Source organism: Tenrec ecaudatus, chromosome 13 (genome assembly GCF_050624435.1).
Source record: "Tenrec ecaudatus isolate mTenEca1 chromosome 13, mTenEca1.hap1, whole genome shotgun sequence".
NCBI lineage: Eukaryota > Metazoa > Chordata > Mammalia > Afrosoricida > Tenrecidae > Tenrec > Tenrec ecaudatus.
This window is the reverse complement of record NC_134542.1, coordinates 63,655,997-63,679,895: the sequence shown is the minus strand read 5'-3', so window position 1 is coordinate 63,679,895 and position 23,899 is coordinate 63,655,997. Positions and strand designations below refer to the sequence as shown.

General features: G+C 40.5%; 1 protein-coding gene and 1 pseudogene across 1 annotated transcript in view; one reads left to right on the top strand and one right to left on the bottom strand.

Annotated features, from left to right (window-relative positions):
- The window catches only part of ATF2 (activating transcription factor 2), a 95,695-nt gene that overhangs the window by 5,462 nt on the left and 66,334 nt on the right, over positions 1-23,899 (bottom strand). Inside the window, exons 11-13 of the mRNA XM_075528952.1 lie at positions 17,409-17,561; positions 13,077-13,283; positions 1,650-1,755 (exon numbers count right to left, since the gene is read on the bottom strand). Coding sequence (XP_075385067.1) covers positions 1,650-1,755; positions 13,077-13,283; positions 17,409-17,561 — 466 coding nt within the window. The remainder of the gene's footprint in view (positions 1-1,649; positions 1,756-13,076; positions 13,284-17,408; positions 17,562-23,899) is intronic.
- On the top strand, positions 21,193-22,112 carry LOC142424721 (transcription factor Dp-1 pseudogene; annotated as a pseudogene).

Genomic DNA, 23,899 nt, shown 5'->3' with positions numbered 1-23,899 from the left:
CAAAACTGTCATTCATTTCGTACCTTCTTGTAGCCTGACACAATATGTACTATTAGTGTATTATTAATGAATTGTTAGTCTGGGTTTCCAATTACTTCGTTTAACTTTAAAAGTTCATATGTGACCCTATGATTGTTTAAAGTAGAAAGCTGGCTTTTATTGACTGAGTCTGGACACGGGGATCAAACTGTTGGGGTCACCCAGGAGCCGATTTAAAATGCAAAAAGTACAGGTACATTAGGACTAAATGCGATTTGAGTTGTTCCCTTTGAATCTTATAGAACTATTACTCTATTTCTTTTTGAATGATCAGAATTCAAGAAAGCTTTCCCATTTAGGAAAATCAAGTATGCATAATGCTGTCCTTAGTAGCTTCTCTAGGACACTGTCTTGTATGTCAGGTGGAAGCCATAACGGTCTCTTCCCTGGCAGCGATCGGGCTTAATACAAACCCCCCACCTATTTCTACACGGCTCCAAGTTACTCCACAATGAGCCTTGCTGTCCTGTCAAAAGGACTAGATATCGAAGGACAGAGTGAGATTTATAAACTGACAAAAATCAGTGCTCTAAATATATATAGCAAGGGAGAGTTGCTAAATCTCCTGAATCTTTTAAATTAAAAAATATTGCCCATTCTGATGAAACTGCTTACAATGACTACAAGTAAAGATGGTGGCCATTAAGTTTTATCGTGAGCACCTGAGGAACTGTTTGCGTCCAATACAAACGGTTTCTTTCTTTGAATTACTGACACTGGCAAATTAAAATGAAGTGGATACATATGGCGCACACAATCTTCACATTTACACACATCCTGAAATCTCACTAAATCATCAAAATGAAAGCTGTGGGTTATAGATTATGAATGTTGCCTAATGCATTCCCAGCTCTGTTATTTGTTACAAATTTGTGTACGATGGACAAAATTGGCCATTTATTCAAGAGTAACAGCTGGTTCTAACATGGTGCATCTTATCAAAAAGAGGACATTACAAGAAGGGAAAAAAAACTCAATTAACCTCTAAAGTGCTGAAAACAAAAGAAACCCATTTTGGGGAGGAAACATTTATGAAGGCATCTACAAGCAGATAATTTAAATGAGATTCTGCGTTAGCATTCTTATGAGTAACTAACTAGGATGCTCATCAGAAAGGCTGAAAATAATAAAAACACTGCACATCATCCTGATGTTATCTAAGAAAGGCGATTAGCATCTGGTACTGGACCCAGATACTAGATAGCCTTAAATGAAGGTGGCTGATTTAAAACAACAACAACTAAAACCCCATCATTACTGACAGGGGCTGGAAAGGAAGCAGGGTCTCACTCTAGCCGCTGAAGGTCAAGTGGCACCCTGAGAAACACATGAAGTACCATCAGCACCCACAGCCCACTTTCAATTATAACCAACTCTTTCTGCGAGCCTACGGTCATGCCTACCCCAGAGCTGGAAATATAGACAAAACCCCAAACCCCTCTGCATCCTAAGACATAGCTCCTCCGGTTCCATGAAAACCTGGCAGAAGTGCTGGTATTTAATCTTGAACATTAGAGCCCCAGCCTCCATCGTCTTCAGGGCAGCTTGGCTCTCACTGGCAGTGCATCAGTGCTGCAGCCCGAGGCTACAGGTAATGGGCCGTTACTCACTGTGATAGCCGGATTTCTTCTGCATGGCGGTTACAGGGCAATCTTTATGAGCCAGAAGAAGCTGCTTCAGCTGTGCCACTTCATTTCTCAGCAGGGTGACTTCACTCTGGAGAAGAAACAACTTATGTACCGTCTACCAGCAACAGACTCCACACACTTTTTACCATTTAAAACAAGCAATGATTAAGATAGGGAAATCAGACTTCGTTAACAACATCAAAGAATAAACACTGGATGTGGCTTAAATATATTTAAGTAGTTCATTTCAGTCTTTACAGTCCACTTATTTGTCCAAAAGTATGGAATGTTACATTAACACAACTGGTTTTGACATTACCATTTGCCTTGGGACTTACATATGACAGATGACCTGGCCAAGGTGCTTTGATTTTATCAGAAGTGTGACATGCTCTTGTGGTTATTTGAAAGATTAGAAAGATCGAGTGACTCAGATGAATCCTAGGACTCTTTTCACTTGAAAACGAAAACATTCATCAAGCAAACTCAGACACGTCTGTAGTTTCCCAGAAAGTAGGATACGTTCCACTAGGGTGGGGGTGACCTCCATGAACTACAGAATCATCCACACACCTCAAATGGACAGCAAGGCACACTGCACCCCAGCATATGCAGTGGGGTACGTAAATAACTCAGATGTCTTGATCAGGTAATCTGGACACATCTGGATCTGAATGACAATGGTCAATCTGCCCTATTCCTTATGATGGAATGAGCACTTCAGCCTTTGTCTGAGATACATTAATCTGATAAATTCTATGAAAAGTTTCAAATCTACTCAGTCGAAAACTATGGGTCACTGCCAGATATCAAAAACAAAAAACCATACATATAAACTGATGATTACCAATACTTAAAAAAAAATCCTGGGGCAGGGAATGTATGGATGTGCTTTATACAATTGATGTATGTATATGTATGGATTGTGGTAAGAGTTGTTGGAGTCCCTAATAAAATGTAAAAGAAGAAAAGAGAAAAAAATGATTAGGGCAAAGACTGTACAGATGTGCTTTATACAATTGATGTATGTATATGTATGAACTGTGAACAGAATTGTATCAGCCCCAATAAATTGTTAAAAAAAAAAAAAATCCCTCACCGCCATCGAGTCAATTCTGACCTGCAGCAACCCTATAGCTAGAGTAGAACTGCCTCCGTGTGTGACGGAGACTGTAACTCCCGAGGAGAATAGAAAGCCCCCCTTGGAGCGGCTGGTGGTTTGGGACTGACCCAATTCGCAGCCATTATGCCACCAGTAGTCTAACCCCTAAGCATTAGGAACAATGTGTGTGTGACCACTTGAAAACATATCGCTGATTTACAAATGCCGCCACTTCTCTGGACTTAAGTTTGACTACTCAGCCTTCATCCAAGAACACAATAGTAGAGGATGCAACACATCAACGATGGTTGCTCCCGTTCCAATCACAACTCAGGGCGACACGGTATGAACTCACAGGTCAGAGATGAGTGAGTGCTCCTACTGTCTCTGAGCCATAAACGAAAAGGCTAAGCAGTCAGGATACTGCACGTAAGAGAGTGAGTGTGTGCAGAAGTGGGTTGGGAGGTAGTATGAAAGGGTGGAGTTTCTGTTGGGGTGATGAAAGATCTTTGGATGTGGTGATGGTTACAACATCAGGAATGTACTTAATGCCAGTGAATTATACACTTAAAATTGGCTAAAATGCACCAGTCTCCAGCACTAGGTCGATGTTTTCCAAAGTGAGAGCTACTGCCCCCTGGGGAAAATGCAAGACTGATCCAGGGGGCTGCAACACAATGCCTATACTTTATCCTGGATTATGGGCAATAGTACGTTTTTAATTGGCAGAGGGGTACAGATCAATTTTTTTTAACTGAAAAAGGAGTAGTAGGCAAAAATAAGAGTGGGAACCTATGATCGAGATGGTGCTAAGTTACTACAATAAACTGCTCTGAAAAAGATCAGAATAGATGATGCTAGAGAGGGCGGGGGGGGGGGGGATTCATGGAACAGAACTCCAAATCATAAAGGAAACCAGGCTTATTGGTCAAACAGCGACTAGTGGGACCCCCCAAGGCTATGGCCCTTTAGTCACCTTTTTGGGTCTGGAACTGAACTCCCCCCACTCAATTTTCAGCCAAATAATACATAAGTCTATAAGGGGGACAGTAACACTGGTGAGATACACCCATCTTAGAATAATCAACCAATTACAATGAAAACCAAACCAAACTCCCTGCCATCGAACAGCAGCAGTGATGCCGGGACAAAATTCCGACGGGTTAGGAGAGGAGGAGGGATGATGGGAGGGAGCAGGCGGGAGGTGGGGCTGATGATGTTCTCTTGAGGGAGGGAAAGCAATGGACGGATTCAAACAGTATGTGTAGGAATTGTGTACGAGTGGAAAACTGATGACCTGCTCTCTAAGTCTTCAGCTGATTCACACTACTGTTTGTAAAAGTAGTTAAGATGATCAATCATATCTACATTCCTACAACAAAAATGAAAGAATGAGTATATAGTGAGTGAAGTACAGAAGACTCAACTGTAGAGTGGGCTCGCGGTCAGGGTGAGAGGTTGTGTAGAAAACGCATCTCTGTGGAACACTGCAACTTCTAGTCTTAGTAGGCTCCTTACAGCTTTCTGTCAACAGGACCCTGAGGAGAGAGTTGGTCATAAATAACCTAACATTTCATCATCCAAAGCCTTCTTTCTCTCTCTGCCTGAATCAAGATTTTGAAATTTCTATAGGTTGCTTTCCCTAATCTTGGTAGTATGAGACAGGATTGGAAAAGTATTTGTAGTCGAGAACAAAATTTTCTTCACCATCTGGTACTTGTTAACTGCCTTGATTTTCAACTCTCTTCACTCTCCAATAGACTCTCCCCTTTCAAACTCACTGCCTCTGAGTTGATTCTGACTCACGGAGACCCAACAGGACAGGGTAGGACTGCCCCTAGGACACAGGCTTCTCAGACTGGAATTCTTAATGAGAGTAGAAAGCCTCATCTTTCTCCTTAAGAGTGGCTGGTGGTTTCAAACTGCTGACCTAGTGGCTAGGAGCCCAACTTATAACCACTATGCCAGTACCCTCAAAATACAAGTAACAGATCATGCTTGACATACTCCTGCTGCCTTCATATTTTGAACAATATAAAAGAATCAGTGTTAAATCATTTTGACCTATGAAAAGTTATTTCACATAATACATAGTGATCTCTAGCTAGAAAACCCTTTCCCTTCCCCTTCTATGCACGCACCTTTGAGTCAACTCACCAGTGTCCCATGACATCTCGGACACAGTTACACTCTATAGTGGGCTGTAATTTGTGGTTCACTTATTTGACCCTTCTGCCCACTGGGAAGGTGCCCTGGTGGCACAGTGAGTACACACTGGGCTGCTAACCACAAAGTCAGCAGTTCAAAAACCAACAGCTCCACAGGAGAGATAAGGCCTTCCAGTCCCGGAAGACCGTCCGTCTGGGAACCCCCCGGGGCAGGCAGTTCTGCCGGTCCTGCAGGGTCACTGCAAGTCGGAGCTGATGCAAGGGCACTGAGCCTGGCTGCCAGAGCTCACGGTAGCTCTGCAGCGCCCTGGGAACATAGTGGTGATGTGGGGAGCTGCTGACCACCATGTCCGCCACGATTACAGCCTCACAAACCCAAAGAAGCAGTTCTACTCTGTCCTGTAGGGTCACTGGGTCAGAATCAACTAGAAGGCAGGGAAGAGTCCTCCTACTTATGATAATTCACAGGTGTCCTGGCGGCTCACTGGCTAAGCACCTGACTGCTAACTGAAAAGTTGGTGGTTCCAACCCAGCAGGCACTTTGTGAAAGAGAACTGCGCAGTCTCCTCTTCACCCAGATGGCAGTGCGGGGATCCCTACCGCTCTGTTAGGGGCACTGTGAGTGGGAAATGACTCGGCAGCATACATCAATGAGAATTTGGAGTCCCGGGGATGGAAACACCAAAGAAGTGAATGAAGCACTCAAATAATTAGAACCAGTGGTTCTAATCTTATTATTCATGCTAACAACTTTACCTACAAAACAACATTGCTTATTTTTGGTTAAGAAATGAAACTATTTTACATTGCCATCTCAATGAAAGAATTTTAACTCACAGCTGCCTCTTTTGCTTATAAATAAATATACTATATAAAGATTATAAACCATATTATTAAATAAATGCTAAATTAAAATTACTGGAAGCAGTTATAAGCTGATGGTAGCAACTGTACAATTCTTCTTGATGTGATTAAACTGTGGAATGATATATTAGCTTCCAATTAATAATAAATATGCATTTATGAATAAATCTTAATGAGATAAAATAAAACAAACAAAAAGCCCTAAAAGGAGCCTTGGTAGCATAGTAGTGACAAGTTTGGCTGTTGACCTCCAGTCAGCAGTTCAAAGTCATCAGCTTCCCCAAGGGAAAAGCACATGGCAGGCTTTGTACTCCTCTAGAGTTAGTCTCAGAAACCCACAGGGGCAGGGTACCCTGTCCTACAGTGTGAAACGGGAGCCAGAATCAATTTGATGGCAGTGAGTTTGTTTTCTATGAGTATTAAAAGTAAGGTAAAATAATATTGCTACAAAGATTCTATTATATACATGCACAGGTCAATTCCAAATGAAGCCTGCTTAGGCTGAGCTCTGTGATAAGTGGACGGCCGCAGACAATACACTTGTCCTAGTCTTGTGAGAGCGAGCCCCTTAAGCAAAAAAGAGTCCATTCAAACAGTGGCTTCCAAGGGGATCTGCTGGGCAAGTTGAATTCAAGGTCAAGGTCAGCTCAGAAGGTTATGATGACTGAGTGTGTGGGGTGGAAGTGGAACACCCAAGGGGTACTCAAGCCTTGCTAGGTCTTTTTTGAAGGACCCGTGACTGTCATTTTAAGAATGAAAAACTGTGCCACACACAATCTTGCAGTAGCAGTGATCTATAAGCAGATGTATAACTAGACACACAAACTGAACAGGTGTTGAAAGGACAGTGGGTTTATACCCACAAATATATATATTTACCTTTATTGCAAATATATCCATGACAGTGGTGCTTACAGGGGCAGAGCAATAACAACCAAACTTTTGAGTGAATGAATCACTGAGCCTGAGGGCTCAGGACCATAGTCTTGGGGAATGCTGAGGTCAACTGACATAGCATAGTTCACAAAATTCATGTCTTACAGCCTGCTTTGGTGAGTAGCAATGGAGGCCTTAAAAACTTGTAAGTGGCCATCTGAGGTACAGCTCTGGGTCTCTCTCTCTCCTCACTGAGGAAAGAAGAGTGATGAAAACTGAAGACACATGGAAACGTGTCCAATGGACTAATGGACCACACAAACATTGGTACCCACAACTCTGTGGTCAGAAGAAGTTGATGGTGCCCAACTAATACTATCAATTGCTCTAAAAGGGATCACATTAGAAGGTCTGGAATAGGGTGGGAGAAAAATGTGGACAAGAACTCAAAATCCTAAGAGACCAAACTTACTGGTTGGACAGAGACTAGCAAAACTTGTGAGACTATGACTCTGGTCCCCTTAAAGTCTAGAACTAAACTCACCTCAGGGACTCAATTTTGTCTGGAGGGAAAAAATACCCTTAGTGAGTTACACCATAGAATAATCAACTGTGATCAAATGGGCAGAACTGCCCAAGGAGAGAGTGTAGAAGGGCTCGGAAAGGAGGAGAAACAGAAGTAGCAAACACATGACGCAAGTGGGAGAATTCTTCAAGGAAGGAGATGAAACAAAGAAATCTAAATTATTTTGGCATTATCTGTACGATTGTTTCACCCTATTAATACGGCTACTCAGAGGTCCATGACGTACTGTTGGGGCTGCTGGGTGCTATCCAGCTGTGGAAGTGGACTGGCAGGCCTCTCTTCAAATGTCTTGATCTGCAAGCCCCACTGACACCTGCTCAGCATGCAGCAATTGGAAAGTCTCTGCTGACAGAGGAGTGACGGCTACTTGAGGTTGGAAAGTGAGAATCAACAACTGAGCCACCTCCACTGAGGTGCACCCTAGTAAACCACGTCGTGTTCTTCACCGTGCTCTGAAGCAGATCAGCCAGGGGAGGCTGTGCCACAAAACCAACTGGTTAATCTGACCTGGCTGTGAATTGATAACCAGATATCGCCATAAGTTTATGACGACCTTTGACTTTCTAATTCAGCCACCACCCCCAACATTAAAGCGACATTAGATAGTTGCTTCCTGTGGGGGCTTTCTCATAGCTATAGCTACAACCTTCTCATAGTCAGTCCTCATCAAAGTCAGTGACCATCAACACTGCAGCCACACAGTCCAGGGGTGAGCATGGAAGCAAATTCCCATGAGATGACAGCGTTCTTGGTAGAGGTAAGCAATAATCTAAAAATACTTTGCAAAACGAATGGGAATGAGCCTGGTCCTCCTCTCACACATTATTGGTTTGTTTTATGTCTGTCTTCTGTGAGAGGTAACAGAATCCATAGCGTAGCGGTTCTCAACCTGTGGGTCGCAACTCCTTGGGGGTGGGGGAGGGGTGTCGCACGACCCTTTCACAGGGGTCGCCCGATTCATAACAGTGGCAAAGTAGCAGTGATGAAGTGGCAACGAAAATAATGTTATGGCTGGAGGGGTCACCGCACATGAGGCCCTGTATGAAAGGGTGATGGCAGGAAGAAGGTGGGGAACCGCCGCCGCAGGGCAAGCCGCACAATGACAGGAGGAGTAACGAATAAGCAGTCTTGATCATGGCACTCATTCTATCAGTGTGAGCAGGGAGCAGAGGCTCAGAGTGAGTGCGAGCAAACACGGATGAAATGCACAGGTGGCGGCAGCAGTACTTCCAAGTCTTTCCCTCTATGATTACATGAATCCAACAATGACATCACAATAGTCTCATTTCCAGCAAATAAGACACAAAGCAAAAACCCCAAGCATTTTGTGGCATTTCGTTTCTCCTACTCCTTCCCATTTCAAGTGATAAACACTGAAACAAATGATTGCTCTAGCTACCAAACACAAACGACGTGATCCTGTTCTCAAGGGCAGTGGAGCCTGTTCGACAGGGCTAACGTAGGCGTGAGGAGTCCTCACTTCCCCAGCTGCCCAGACAGGCTTCTATACTTCTCCTGAGCTCTGACCGCCACACTTCCACCCTTTACTATACATGGTGTGTGTGTGGGGGGGAGGGGTTCTTTGCCTGCTGTATATATAACATTTATATTCTCCCACCCCCGTTTTTTAAAAGAAAAATTCATAATAATATTTCTGAGTTTTATCTACAGAGTAATTGTTAAGGAACTACTGTTAGTAATATAGACTCTGCCTCTCATTTATAAAGTAAACATGCTAAAATAATAAACTAAACACTAACCCCAAAATGAAAAGACTGCCACAAACAAGTTAAAAGATAACAAAATCAGATACCCACTTAAAAATATAATGTGTAACTAACAGAGCCTCATGCTTGGTCTAGGTTACCATAAATGTCTCATACAATTTGATGAAAAGACAATCTCTTAGCAAGAACTTAAAAACTGAAACAATGGAGCCATAAAGTTTAATAATAAATAGTTCCTAAAACCTGATATTTATTTGGTAAAAGTATGGGTAGTCACTCCCCCCAAACTTGCATGTTTTAGCTTGTCCATACTGTGCGGATCACCAATGCTCACTACACTGATCAGTTAAGCTTGCAGGTGGCACGAAGACTCGGGAAATGCAGAATGGCAACTAGTTACACAGAGCAGAGTCTAATGACTGCTCTGGAGCCCAAGCTTCCCCCCAAGACATTCTGTTCTTCTCACTGGATGGCGCTGCTGCTGACAAACCACACCAGCCGTTTTTGTTTGAATCTTCACACTAAAAATTAAAACAGTTCACTTCATCGATACGGTTTTAAACTTACTTGACAAATAGCTACAAATAGAGAGTAAGAATTATAGATTGTTAGAAAGAAAAATTCGAGTTAGAACTGAACTACCCCTGCTTCTCCAGCAGTCCTTGCGCCCTCCTCCCTCTCTCATCACAGTTCGCATCTGGATACAAGTCATCGCTCAGTGTACCTGCACATACATGATCTCCCTTTGCTTAGGTCAACCTAACTAGCTAGAAACTCTTTCTCAATGAAAAGAAGTATGCTATATGGTTTTAGTTACATTTGTCCATAACAATTACAGACATTTCCTCAGGTTAATACATTCGGATGGACCTTGTTTTTCTTCTTTGATGGAGTATTTTAAAGCAAACCTGTGATATCACAGATAGTATAGACTCGTGTATAAGTTGAGTTTTTCAGAGCATTTTTAATGCAGTTTTTGGGTAAAATTAGGTGCCTCGGCTGATACTTAGGTTGGCTTATCCTTGAGAATATACGGTAACTTAATCTCCTCACACTTCAGTATGTTTCTCAAAAAACATACAGGGCTATTAATATTCAGTTTTTAATGCTTAAAACACTATCATTTATTGTGTTTTAATATAGGGTATTGAACAATCCAAACCACACCCACTACCATCGAGTCAAGTAAGACTCATGGTAAAACTATAGAGAGGAGTAGAATGGCCTCGATGGATTTCCAAAACTCTAACTCTTTTTTATTTTTAACTCTAACTCTTTACAGGAGGAGTAGAAGCTTCATCTTTCTCCCAGTAAGGACTATGTTCAATTTATGTTCAATTGTAGCACTTAATTTAGTGATAGCCTGAATTTGACTCTATTTAAAAGTCTCGTGCTTCAAAATGAAGTGTCACACAAAGCTCAGTCTCCACAACCCCGAGACCAGAAGAACTAGATGGTGCCGGCTACCACTACCCACTGCTCACATGAGAAGGCCCCGGACAGAGTAGAACAGAACACAAATCATAAATGAGACCAGGCCTACGAGTCAAAGAGCAGTGGAATGAACGCTTGTCACTCGAGGTGTGGGAGGGAATTCTTCCCGTGTTAGAACAACCAACCATTAAGAACAAGGACAATCACCCAATGACGAGCGATGGAGGGTCAGGAAACACAGAGAGGAAGTGGGATACGTGGTGATCCCTTCAGGGGATTGCAATGGATGAACTGAAACAAAACACGTATGAATTATTGAATGTAAAACTGATGATCTGCTCTGTAAACCTTCACTTTATTCACAATAAAAAGTTAAAAGGAAAAATAAGTGACACCTGATTTTTATTTAGAACCTAAATCTTGCCTTCTATTCCCCTAATTAAGAGATTTCTAGTCAAATTGGGAAGTATAAAGCGGCAAACTGATGCAATGACGTTTCTACCTCAGTCCTGCATGAAGGAAGAAACCCCGAGATTAATGAAGACGAAAAGATGTTTATTTGGAATGCAGAGTTTCTATACATTTCTGAACCAGCACAGCGCTGCTGCCACTGACAGTGGCGGCTAGTGTCGCGGAGCAATCAAGGAAGTTGTATTACATTTTAAAGCTGTTAATACTGAATCCATTCTTCTACAAAGCTTTTGAGGCCCCCCTCACGCTGATATACTCCATGTCACAGTGGGTTACATGTTAGGACTGCTAACTTGAGTTGGTGGTTCACGCACACCAGGCGTTCGGGGGGATAAAGATGAGACTGCATGCTCCGGAAAAGATTTACAGTCCTGCTCTGCCCTACAAGGTGGCTATGAGTTGTAATCAACCTGATGGCAGTGGTTTATGGATTTCAATTTCTTAAACAAGGTAAAATAAGCCAAATTATAAGGGAAAATATTGAATGAGAAATTTATCTTAATGATGTGAAAACTTTCCGTATGAAAAAAAATTGCGCTCATATTAGTTAGCCTGATTAAAATAACATCCTGAGACGTTAGGATCAGCAGGTGTTACTTTCCTAATTCTAAAGGCCAAACAACTGGGGTTCCTGGGGCTTGCTATGCGCTGAGGCGCTCTCTAAAGAAACAAGGTCATTCCGAAGACGTTACTGAGAACACGAACGGATGGACTAAATCACCTGGTAACGTAAGATTAACATTGGAAAATCTAAACCAGTATTATTGTTACAAATGTATAGCTGACATTCTAGCAGAGAGAACTGGTGAAATAAACAGTCATTTTGACAGTATATAAATATTAGTAGATTAGTACATAAAATGCTTCAACTTATTTTGTAAATAAAAACACTCAGGTTTTTTTAGAGACCTGTGAAAACAGTGCTTAAATGCATCTATCAGGTGGTCATATGGTTAACAGTTCTTAACATCTTCTATATAAGTGCATATTTCTAGTCTTTATGATATGGTAAGCAGTGTTTAATTTTTTTCTATGTGGTAAAAAGGGTTAAAAATAAGTCTTACAAGACCATTTATTTGTTCCAGAGCTTCCATGTCAATATTCTGAGCACAACTGAGTTTTGAAGATGTCTGCCTCATCTATGAAAAAATCTGAGTTGAAATTGGGCTTATTGCTAAAAGCGTTTTTCTAGGCGTTTAAGCAGATACTGACGGATGCCATCTCTACTGAAGAAAGGTTGAAGAAGAGCGCGGGATCCTTGCAGCAATTACAATACACAAAACAGACTCATTTTAACTGGGAATGGTTAGTCAGAGATTGAACTATAAGAACAGGCAATTCATTAAAATCAATTTTCTATGCAATATATTCGCAATTGTTATTTTAGGAAGATTCTAGTGAAAAATCTTCACAACATTAAAAACAAAGCAACAGAAACAAATGGGGGGGGCACACACGAAAGGATGGAAGGGGAATAAAGAAAGGAGACACACTTGATGTTGCTTGGTACCATCACTGTACATCTTACCACGGGAGTCAAAGGATGATGGGGAGGGAGCCTGACAACCTTTGGACCTGATGAGGTACCTAGGAAATGTATTTCAGGCACATTGGCAGGGCAGTATGAGCCAATAAGTACTGCCACTGGCCAGATTGTACCTGGTCTGTGGCTTAAGAGAGCTCTTCAGTTTCCAAAGCTGTCAATCTGGCACCTTTCACGAGCATTATAGTCACTTTGAATAAAACAAACAAACAAACAAACAAAATACAATTTATAATTAAAAGGACAAAAGGACATAAAAGTAAAAACTGCTACTGATACTTTTTAGTTGTGATATAAAGCAGAAAATAAAATAAACAAGAAAAAAGTGAAATACCGGAATTATTTTTTTAATTCTTTATTTGAATTTCTATATCACAACATATAAAAGTTGAGGCCAGAGATTTTAGTTACTTTTGTACCTAATGGGTGGACAATTTAAAATTTCCTCATTGTATCAATGCTGAGTTTTACACTTATCTCTCTACTCAAGACTATAAAAGTATGATTTATCAAAGATTTCATAAATTCCCAATAATATACCCAAACATGGCTGGATAGCTAACTAGGAAAAATAGGGGAAAACAAAGTTCATAATTCTTGCCTACAAGTGAAACAAAATGCACATCTGTGCGCCATACCTGCAGTTGACCATTGAGTGAACTCAAGTCTTCTGCTTTCTTCTCTAAAGACTGAACCCAGACTTTTCTTTTTTGCCGGCATCTGGAAGCTGCTGCTCTATTTCTTTCTAGAAACTTCCTCCTTTTCTCATCAGGATCTTCATTAGCTGCTCTTCTTCTACGACCACTTGTATTCTGAGTCTGTGGAGTTGTATGAGCTGGAGAGGACTATCGTAAACAAAAAGGAGCAATTGTGCTGAGTGAGTAAATTAGGAGGGAGCAGGGGGGGGGCTACTGTTTACTAAGTCTCTTCACATATAGCAATTATTGTAGTGCAATATGAGGATCACTTTGTGGTTTAACTCTTTCCTTGAGATAAATAAGCTATTTAAGATATTCACTAATGAAGTTATGGTAAAGGCATTGTTCAATCAGATTATATATATTTTAAGTAGAAACCTTATGAAGACATTAACTAGAGTAAAATCGATCATTTACAGATCTTACATATTTCCAAGTATACCTTTTAACAGACTTTATGACATTATGCAATTCTTTAGAAACTACTGATAAGTTACTAAGTTGAAATTTTTAATATTTAATTAACTACGAGAAGCTATGTTTTCCATGCCATTCTGAAATAAAATATTTTACATTTAATCTGTAGATTGTCTTTAAGGATTTTTAAAAAATAAAATCAAGGAGCAAAAGCATCAACATATTCTGCTGTGCTCAATTTTCATTAGTTTTGAGATTTAGCTCAATCCTTTTCTAGGAGTAAGTTAATATAATTTTTAATATTCATCTTCATGGGGAGGGGAATTAAGAGTCCCACAGTAGCCCAGATGTTCATTTAAATTTGTTCCCCTCAATGAACTAGTCTGTTTACTTCAACTCAGCCAGACAAAGGTCTTTACTCTCCAGTCACAGTCGTGTGCCGAGGACTGCATGCAACCTCTCAGGGCCGCCCCGTCGTGCCAACAGCACGGAGTCTGAGACACACCAAAGGAACTCCTGGAGATGGTGAGGGAAACAGGAGTCTGCATCCATAAGTATTAGAACCCAACGGAGAAACAAACCTCTGGGTTCTAAAACACCCATTTACTTAGTTAACTATATTTTAAAATGTTGCTGGGATGCTTAATTTTGTGGGTCAACTTCATGGGGACAGGTGCATACAAGGGGGCTTTAAAAAGTTCATGAAATTAAAAGATAACGCAAAAACTCTGTGAACTTTTCAAACTCCCTTGTAGATGCTTGGTGAAACACTGGATCACATGTTGTTGTGGGTATATATATGTGATTAGATCTGTTGGCCTTAAGTAAAGCAGAATACAATCAATTAATCTCCATCAAACCACTTAGTTCAAGGCTTTCAGGGCAAACAGGGAGCTTTCCTGAGTATTCTGTTTCCAGACTACAAACAAGGCACCTTTCTAGAACTCTATGACTTTTAGGATACAAGATGCCCCAAAATGTTAGCCCATCATTTAAAAACACAGATTTTGGTTTTGGTAAGTTGCTAAACAGAAACTACAACAGAGTTATTGTATTTGTTTACCATTACCATGGTTTTGAAGTCCCAAGATGTGCAAATGGTTTGTGCTTTACAGGGAGGTCAATTTCACTACAGGGCTGGTGATTCAAATCCACTGAATGGTACCAAGAGAAAAGGAAAGGCAATTTGCTTCTGAAAAGATCACAGCTGAGAAAACCCTACGGACCAGTTTACTTGTAACACAGATTTGCACTGAGTAGAAACTGACCCCATGGCAACTAACAAGCACAGCAGTTAAACAAGGATTTAAGGTTACTTAGGAGAAAATATTCCTCCCTCTTAGATCTCTCCATCTTTCCATTCATTCATTGACTCAGTTCAATTTCATCAAAAATATTTTAAATAACTATTTCAGAAATTAAGGACACATAAGTGAACAAAGTAGATAAAGTTCTGCCTTCATTGTACGTAGTTACACCCAATACATTAGAATATACAACATACACAAAATTAGATTCAGCATTAACTGAGGGCTTCAACATTTTTATGACATATTCTATTACTCTTCAATTCCATTTTTCCACGAGCTTTTAAAAGCCTCCTTATATAGTGAGCATTAGAAAATAAAAGCTTAGTAAAAATAATTGTATTATAGGGATCAGCAAATTTCTGCAAAGGTCTGATAGTAATTAGTTTAGGCTGTAGGGGGCCATATTCCTTTTTTAAAAAAATTACTCTTTAAAATACAAGATGAAACCTAGTAGGTGAGTAGGTTGGGCATTAAGCTGTTAACCATAAGGTCAGCAGTTTGAATCCACCAATTGCCTCATGGGAAAAAGATGAGGCTGTGAGCTCCTGTAAAAATTTAGTCTCAGAAACCCGAAAGGCCAGTTGTACTGTTCTACAAGGCTGCTATGAATCAGAATAAACTCAGTGGCAATGAGTTTTCTGTTCTGGCCCAAACCGTAAAAACTATTATGAGCTGACACACCATTTAAAAAGAGCTATTAAAAAAAAAAAAGAGCCATCAGCTGGATCTGGACCATGAACAAATTTGTAGTCCTTGGAATGATATCATTAAAGTGTGCACACACCACACTTTCCTTTTGTCACCGTACTTGCGGATTACCTGTGCTCCTTTGATTAGAAAGCTTTTTAATGCAAATACTTAAAACACTGTAGAGAAAAGGTCTACATAGAGTGCTGAAGTACTTAACAGAAAAACCCTGACCATTCACTACAGGAATATGTTGCAGACAAATAGAAATATCAATCATTTGATACGCAGTCACAAACGAGAGATTAAGTAAAAAGTGCCTCTAATATAAACAGCTGTCAAAACACGTTATCTGTTCCTTTCACTGTTTTAATTCAGGAAATGTTTGATTTATGCTAGTAAATGTAATACATACATATTTGAGGGGGCTTCCAAAGGGTCATGGGAGAAGTCTATAATCTACTAATTCCACTTTTCCCATGAACTTTTGGAAGCCACCATAAATACATACATATATCTACGTGTGTATCTCTAAACCCCTATCTATCTATCTATCTATCTATCTATCTATCTATCTATCTATCTATCTATCTCTTCAAGATTTCTGATTTCCTAGACATAAATAGAGGATGGATAGTATAAGTAGGCAGATTAAAAAAATAAAAGAAATAAAATGAAAAAGGAGTATGTTGGACAAATGAGGAAAAAAATTATTAAAAGCGGTAATCACTAAACAAACAAAAATCTTTTTCTTTGGTACATTCAGAAGAGTCCCTAACTGTTCTACACACTGTAATGACTATAGTGGGCTTTAAAATACTAGAATATAATAAACTCAGTAGTATCGAACACATATACTTTAGAAAACAAGCGTTGTAATTTTAAAAAGATTACAATTTTTTAAAATCTTAGTCTTGCTACTTCAAAGAAAATATAATCTCGAGCTACTGACATTTCTGAAGAGTCCTGGATTCCTCAACAACTTCAAATAAATTATGATTTATAAATTATATAATCAAAACTTAAGTCTATTAAAATTTTCCATGACTTAACTGTCCAGTTTTACAGACACATCGTTCAAATAAAACCTATTTACCATTGCAGGGAAATTACCTACCTATTCCCTAAAATGCCTATTGTCATATTTTTTATTTTATGATTAAGTTAGAAACTTTGAAAATAATTAAGACCATTAAAAGAAAAATTTCTGTTCTCCACAATCTAAGACTCTAATATTAGTTTTCTAAATATAGAACTAACTTTCCAAAGAGGCAAGTCACTATTCCACATAAAAGATCTTCAATAAAACAATTGAGAACAAAACAAGTTTCTGCAAGCAGCATTCAGTTTCACGGTTCTGGAAAAAAAATGTGTTGCTTAGACTATTACTGATGGGTACAGTGTCATTTCAGACTCAAAGATGGCGGCCCCCACACAAACATTTACAGAGTGTCATAACAGTAACAATTGTTGGACTGTTTTTAATAGCAATAGTGTTACATTGAATACGGGATCCCAGGGTGGCACAGTGAAGTGCTAGCTGAAAGACTGGCAATTCAAACTACCCAAGAGGCACCGGGGACAATAGGTCTGGTGATGTGCTTCCAGAGGGTGGACACGAAACACTCGCTGGAGCGGGTCTACTTGGCACACATGCTATGGCAGTGAGTGGCAATCAGCTTGAATGATAACTAACAATAATAACTACAACCTGTCCGTACATTTTTGGAATAAAAAATACAGCAGGCATAAATTTTTCCAAGTACGTAGTCATTTAAATGATACTGTGTTTGTCTGGCGAGGGGTGCTGACAGAGGGCTATCATAATGACACATGAGTGCAAGCGCTCTGTACACACCGGAGTTTCGGTAGTGGACGTGGCTGGCTGCTGCAATGACTGTGGTCGAGATTCCTCTGACTGAGTCCGAACCAATCCACTACCATGGCCTTTGGCGGTATCTCCATTGGCGACTGCAGGAGGATGTTGCTGGGTCAAAGCAGCTTTTAATCTCTGAAATACAAACACCAATGAAAAAAATAAGTCCCCTGTTGAAATTTTCACCTCCATCTGATTATTCTCAACACTTTAATAAACAAAAAAGATAATAATATAAACACAGCTCTAAAATTAGAATGATAAATTATCATATCTCCTTGTACCCCTAAAAATCACTATAAATATCAACAAACAAGCATTAGGAACTTTGGAAACCTTCCTCAAGTCTTCGATACTATTAGAAGACTTTATATTTTGTTGTTCCTCCTCAATTTTGGGAAAAGAGTGAAAAACGAGCTGATTGTCAATAACTAGTTTCATTCAACTGAAATAAGCAGCATGCGCTGCTTACTGAGACACTTTTGTCTGTTCCCTTCCACCCACTCCCCTATCCATTGTCCTCGTCTTTTGCAGGCCCTGCCTATACTCAATCTAAAACTTGTCTTTGCTAGATTTGGCCCCATGTAATATTGGCATGTTTGAGGCCACGTGCTTATCAGGATGATGACCTGTTGTTGCCATGTTTAGGTCACTATGCTGCGTGTCTGACAGCACCTGCTAGAGTTTACAAACTGGGTCTGCACCTCTCTTGGGTCTTCCCTGCTCCCAGTAAGCAGGGGCGTTCTAGGCCTATCACCTCCTTTGTGGCTATTTTGCCAGTTAACTAAATTGTACCTGACCTACTTCCAGAGCATGACAGATCTAGTATTAGAATAAATCCAACATATTTAAGGAAACCTCTTTTTAAGGTACAATCTGAATGAAGCTTACTAGTCCATCAGCAAAAATTTATGATAGCTGATTATCTTGGATCGCCAGACAGACAGTAAACTCCTTAAGAACAGTGATTATTTTATGCAGCTTTGCATCCCTCTTAGCAACTGGTTCGATGATTTGTAACACGGCAGGTACCCAACAAAAAGATTTGCTAATTGAGGGAAAATGGTTTCTCTGGTGCAAATACATGTGATCTATAAATATGACGCAAATTGCACAAAATAATCGGATGTTGGTACAAGGGACCTTTGGGACCTAAGAGACTTGGGGCTTGTAGTGTCGATTTCGAAAGGCACAGGGGCAGTTCTACTCTGTCCTATAGGATTGCTATGAGTGGGGGTCAATTTGTTGGCAATGGGTTTTTGAGTGAGTGCTGGTTTTGTTTGTAAGAATGGAAATGTAGTTCTTGAGCCCCAAATAAAGTTTTAACATAAAAATCGGATTCAGAGCTAATTCCATTGCACTTTTCTAAGGATCCAGAGTCAGGTGCATATTCAGGGGGAAACTCGCCGTCATCAAAGTGCCCTGGACTCACAGTGACCCTGTAGAACAGAGTTGAACTGCCTCAACTTTCTCCCCAGGGGCACCTGGTGGGTTTGAAGCCCAGGTGGTTCTGCCACAAAAGACCCTCATACCTGAGGGAAGCCTACAAAACAGAACCGTGCTGCTGTCTATGAAGTCATCCCCAGGTGTCCTGGAACTAAGTGAACACCTGGGCAGAGGTGTTACAGACACACGTTCTTGGCAACTCCCCACCTCCTCATCCTTCCTCTTCTTCCTCCTTCCCTCCATCCTTCCTCTCCTGGTTATCTCAGCCAAGGACTGACTGGGAGAAGAACTTTTGAAAAAGGCCGCCTCGTGACTCAGGTAAAATTGCTTTCATTCAGTTTTCATAAGCATATGTACAGCTGTACAATAAACTCCACAATTAAGATTTATAACTGGTCCAAATTCCGTCACTGCTTTTGCTGTCAAGTTCTTCTAATAGACTGCTGTGTGCTATTTCTTGTTTTTCAGTACACCTTTAATAAGACAAGATTCTCATTTTCTAGATTAAGAAACAGGATATTTGTAAATGGTCAATCTGGTTAATCCCAGACTTATTCTTAAACTGCCTAATTTCCCAATGGCACCAGATTTCATGTACTCCCATTGATCCTAACCAACCAACCTCAGAGAAGAATTGTGGGAGCAGGGCTTTGAACCAGTAATTCTTGTTCCACCTCCTGCTGAGAATTTACATTTCTACACCAGATACATTGAATCAGTATCTATAGTCTAACAAGGTCCCCAGGATTTTGCATAATCTTAAAGATCTTGTTAAAATGTAGGCTCTGATTCAGTACATCTGGGGAGAAAGGGTATTTCTCAGCAGGGGGGTCCAACTGACCGAACTAGCACAAAGTCCTGAATCTGAGATTGTTGTTGTTAGGTCCTATTGGTATATGCTTGAGCCCTTTCCTCTAATAAAGAATTGCTTGCTTTTGTGGCAGCCCATAATATTCCACTCTCAATATTCTTTGGCAACCCTCAAATTCAGATGCATCAATTCTTCTTCAGCCACCTTATTCGTTGTCCAGATTTCACATGTATTTGAAAGGAAAATACCATGGCTTGGACCTGGTGCACCTCAGTCTTCAGTGACTTCTCTTTGTAACACTTTCAAAAGGTCTTTGGAAGGTTTGCCTAATGCAATGTGTCACTGGATTTCCTGACTGCTGCTCCCATGAGCACTGACTGTAGATCCAAGCAAAACGAAGTTCTTGACAGCTCCAACCTTCTCTTCCTTCATCATGATGTTGCCTATTGGTCCAGTTGTGAGAAATTTCGCTGAATCAGAGACTAAAAAACAGAATACCAAAAAACAACCCCCAAACCTTCACTGCCACCAAGTCAATTTTGACTCATAGTGACCCTATAAGACAAAGTAGAACTCACCTGGTGGGGTTTCTAGTCGGTAAATCTTTACAGAAACAGAAAGTCTCATCTCTGTCCCTCTGGGCAGCTGGTAGTTTCAAACAGCCTACCTTGTGCTTACCAGCCCAATGTATAACCCATTACGTCACTAAAGGCCCCCGAATCTGAGACTACATGGCTTAAAATAATTCAAAAGGTAAGCACAAAGGGCTGATAATGCCCAGCTTAATTCTGCAACTGCTAAGTCATGCCATCTTTCTTTTCTGGTGGATTACTTCTATATGAATGAAAGCAGAACCAAACGCTAAACTCCTAGTATCCTCGCTGATTAGTAAGAGTGCGCTTTGAAATGTTGATGGAGAAATGGAAATGAAAGGCAATGGAACTGTTCCAGGAATGTTTTGAAGCCATGCATACTTAATGTTTTGTGAGGTCTTAAAGTTCTAAAACTCGCTGCCTTTGAATCACTATTGACTTGGAGGGACCCTCCAGGGCAGGGCAGAACTGCCCTGTGACTATACCTCGCACAGTAGCTGAAAGCTGTGTCTTTCTCCCTCGAAGCAGCTGGTGGTTTCCAACTGCTGACCTTACAGTTAGCAGGCCCCAAATGAACCTCTATGCCATCAGGACTCCGGAATATATAAGGAAAAGTCTCAGACACTCTGCTCAGATTGTAACTCTGCCTCATATTACCTGTGTGGCAGTGAACATCATCTTAAAGAATTTAGCTTCCGTTTCCTTATCTATAAAATTGAGAATGGCCCAGTGGGCTGCTTGGCCCACTCCTGCCTTGACCTTGCTCCTGCCTTTCCCTGCGTGTGGGCACAGCAAACACTGTTCAGTGTCTCCTCAGGGCTCTTTCCAGGTGTGCTTTGTGCACAAGTACAGGTGGAAAAAAAATTTTTCTCTTGCAGGCAAACATTTACAGAATTGGTTTTATGGATCTGGTAACATGGCAAAAGATGCTGGTTATAATTGAAGCCAATGGAGAGATAAAGACCTTTATAGGTCAGAATCTTAGTCTTGGATATCGTTAGTAATTGTTCATCCTTCTACGGAATATACACTTGGCAAAAAAAACTCCTACCCCAAACTTTGGAGAGTTCAGTGTCAACACAGCACAGCAAGTGGAAATACAAGAGAATAGGAGAAAAGAATGGCACGGGTCTGAGGCATTTTTCAATGGGATTTGGGCGATGGTTCTGAGAAAAGGACTGCTTCTTGTAACAAAGTCGCAGGTGAATGGGTTGTGAAGTTCAGTGCTGCTGAGAGAGATAGCCACATTTTATCAAGAGAAGTCAGCTTCCAACCAGAATAGGCCAGGAGCCTACAAAGCTTTAAATGGCTTAATGTCCATCAACATTATTTCTAAGGAGGGGGAAAAAAATCAAATGCATCAGACTGTTTACTAACTTGGCTCAGGAATGTCAAAATTTAGAGTTAGAGAGGCAGATTCGAAAGAATAAAACAGAAACAATCTCAACTTCAAGAACTTTTTCTATAGCAAATTGCTTTCAAGAACCTGGCGCAGAGAAATCGCCAAGGATAGCAGGAAGCCAACCGGCTACCTCCTTTCAAATCTGCCATTCACCTATCGTTCACCATTGTGAACACCAGCAAGAAGAACATGACCAACTGTAGTATTTCTGAGGGAAAATGAGTGTCTGTGAAATGCTTGAAATCCATGATGATACAGAAGTATTAAAGCACACAGGCACGACTTGTGGACTAGAATCAGGAATCTGCTCAATCTAAGTCCTTAACACCGCAAGAACTTTGGTACCCAAATCTCTGGAACTTTACGTGAAAGAGATGGCTCAGGGATCAATCGGTTCAACTTCAATGGCACAAAACTTCCTGCCTGTGACTTGAGCAATGGCGTGCACCGGATGTAGGTCACCAGCTCCATCGACACCCCCTCCAGTGGCTCCAGTGTGTTATACTGTGGAAGACGACGACTTGAAGGAAAATGACGACGAGGGCTGATTGTGTTGGCCTGTGTTCTTTCCCTCCTCTCTTTCAAATTCAGTTCAGGAGACAGGGAAAAAATAACTTTTTTCTTTTTGATAACTTTTTAAAAATGTATGTTTTTTCACTTGTTTCTCTTTTGGCTTTCCCTCAAGAAGATATTGGTAAGCTATTGAATTTAGATATGTACCTCCAGCAAGCAAGCAAGGATTTTTTGTAAGACTTAAAAAAATGGGTATGGATGTGTGTTTTGATGCCAGTGTGGTGACAAAGGATCTTTATTTTCCAAGGTTTTGTGTTATTTCAGTTTTTTTATTCCGCTCTGTAACAATTCTTGCTGAGTTTGCCCAAGAAGCTGCACTTCATTCATACAACGATGGGGGGGGGGGGGGAAAGTTAGCCTTTTGTGGAATAGCCACTGTGAACTGGCCATTCCTTTGCAGTGTGTTTTGAATGGTGTCACTAACTGATTAGCAAGATGATACCAGGAGCTCTTCATTTTGTTAAATCATGCGGTATCTAAAGAAGAACCAAGCAGCAGAGCAGTTTGACTTGTTTGCTAACATTAAGCACCACTGATTTTAGTATGGCTTTATTTTCCCTTAAATTATATTGACTTGTGATTCCATTAAGTTTATATACTTCCCTCTACCTCTTTTGGGGGGTGGGGGTGGGGCTCTATGTTGCATCGGACAGATTGCAAGGTCTGCTCTGGTTTGGAAAAAGTGTACTGCCGTGCTGGTGCCGCCATAGAAATGATCTTGAAGGCTTGGAGTGGACTGCTGCCTGTGGTCAAATTTGCCTGAATTGTTTTACAAGGAGAGTTTTGACACTTTTTATGATATAGTTGTTTACATACTTGTAGGTCTATCATTTAAGACATGTCCTGAAGCAAATATTGTTTCATAAGCATCCTCCGTAATTTATTATAAAGTTGAACATATATAGGATCTTTCAACAATTTTTAAACATAAAACTGAAAATAACAAAAGTCTTAGAGAGTTGAAGTGACGATTAAAAATGATAAGCAAAACTGCCTCACTCTCAAAAGGATTTCTCACATGTCAACTTCCTGATTTCTCTCAAACTAGTTACTGAGTGTGTTTTTATTGGCATGGCGAGCAAGCCATGAGGGACTCCAGAGAGCTCCTTTCTGTGTGTGTTTTCAAAATGCACTTGGGTGTTTTCTTAGGCATACTTAGACCCAGATATATTTTATGTGCAGTATGTTTTCCAGGCTGCCTCTTTGAGAATCTAGGTGAGATTGCTGGTTCTGTTCCTTTCTGAGCGAGTAGACAGAATAGCAGCCGTTGCAAGGATACCGGGAAATGGGGGTCTTTCTCATCCCAGACGGGCTAATGGAAATGGGATGGATTAAAGCTGCACTTAGATGTGTAGTCAAAGCAGTAGTTGCCTGAAATAAGGAATATTTCGGATCCATGAGCAAGAAAGAGTTGGAAACTGTGGGGTAATATAACCACAACAAAGGAAGAGGTTCTAGGGAGGTAGCCACTCTGTTTGTCACTTTTCAAACAGAATCCTAGACAACAAAATACAAACAAACAATACATAAAACAAATAATAGTAGGTTGGGGCCTTCATTTGTGGAAGTGGGCTTAATAGACACAATGGCTATAATATACATAAGAGATCAAGATATGAATTGAAGCTTGGTGAATTAGTGTTGGCAA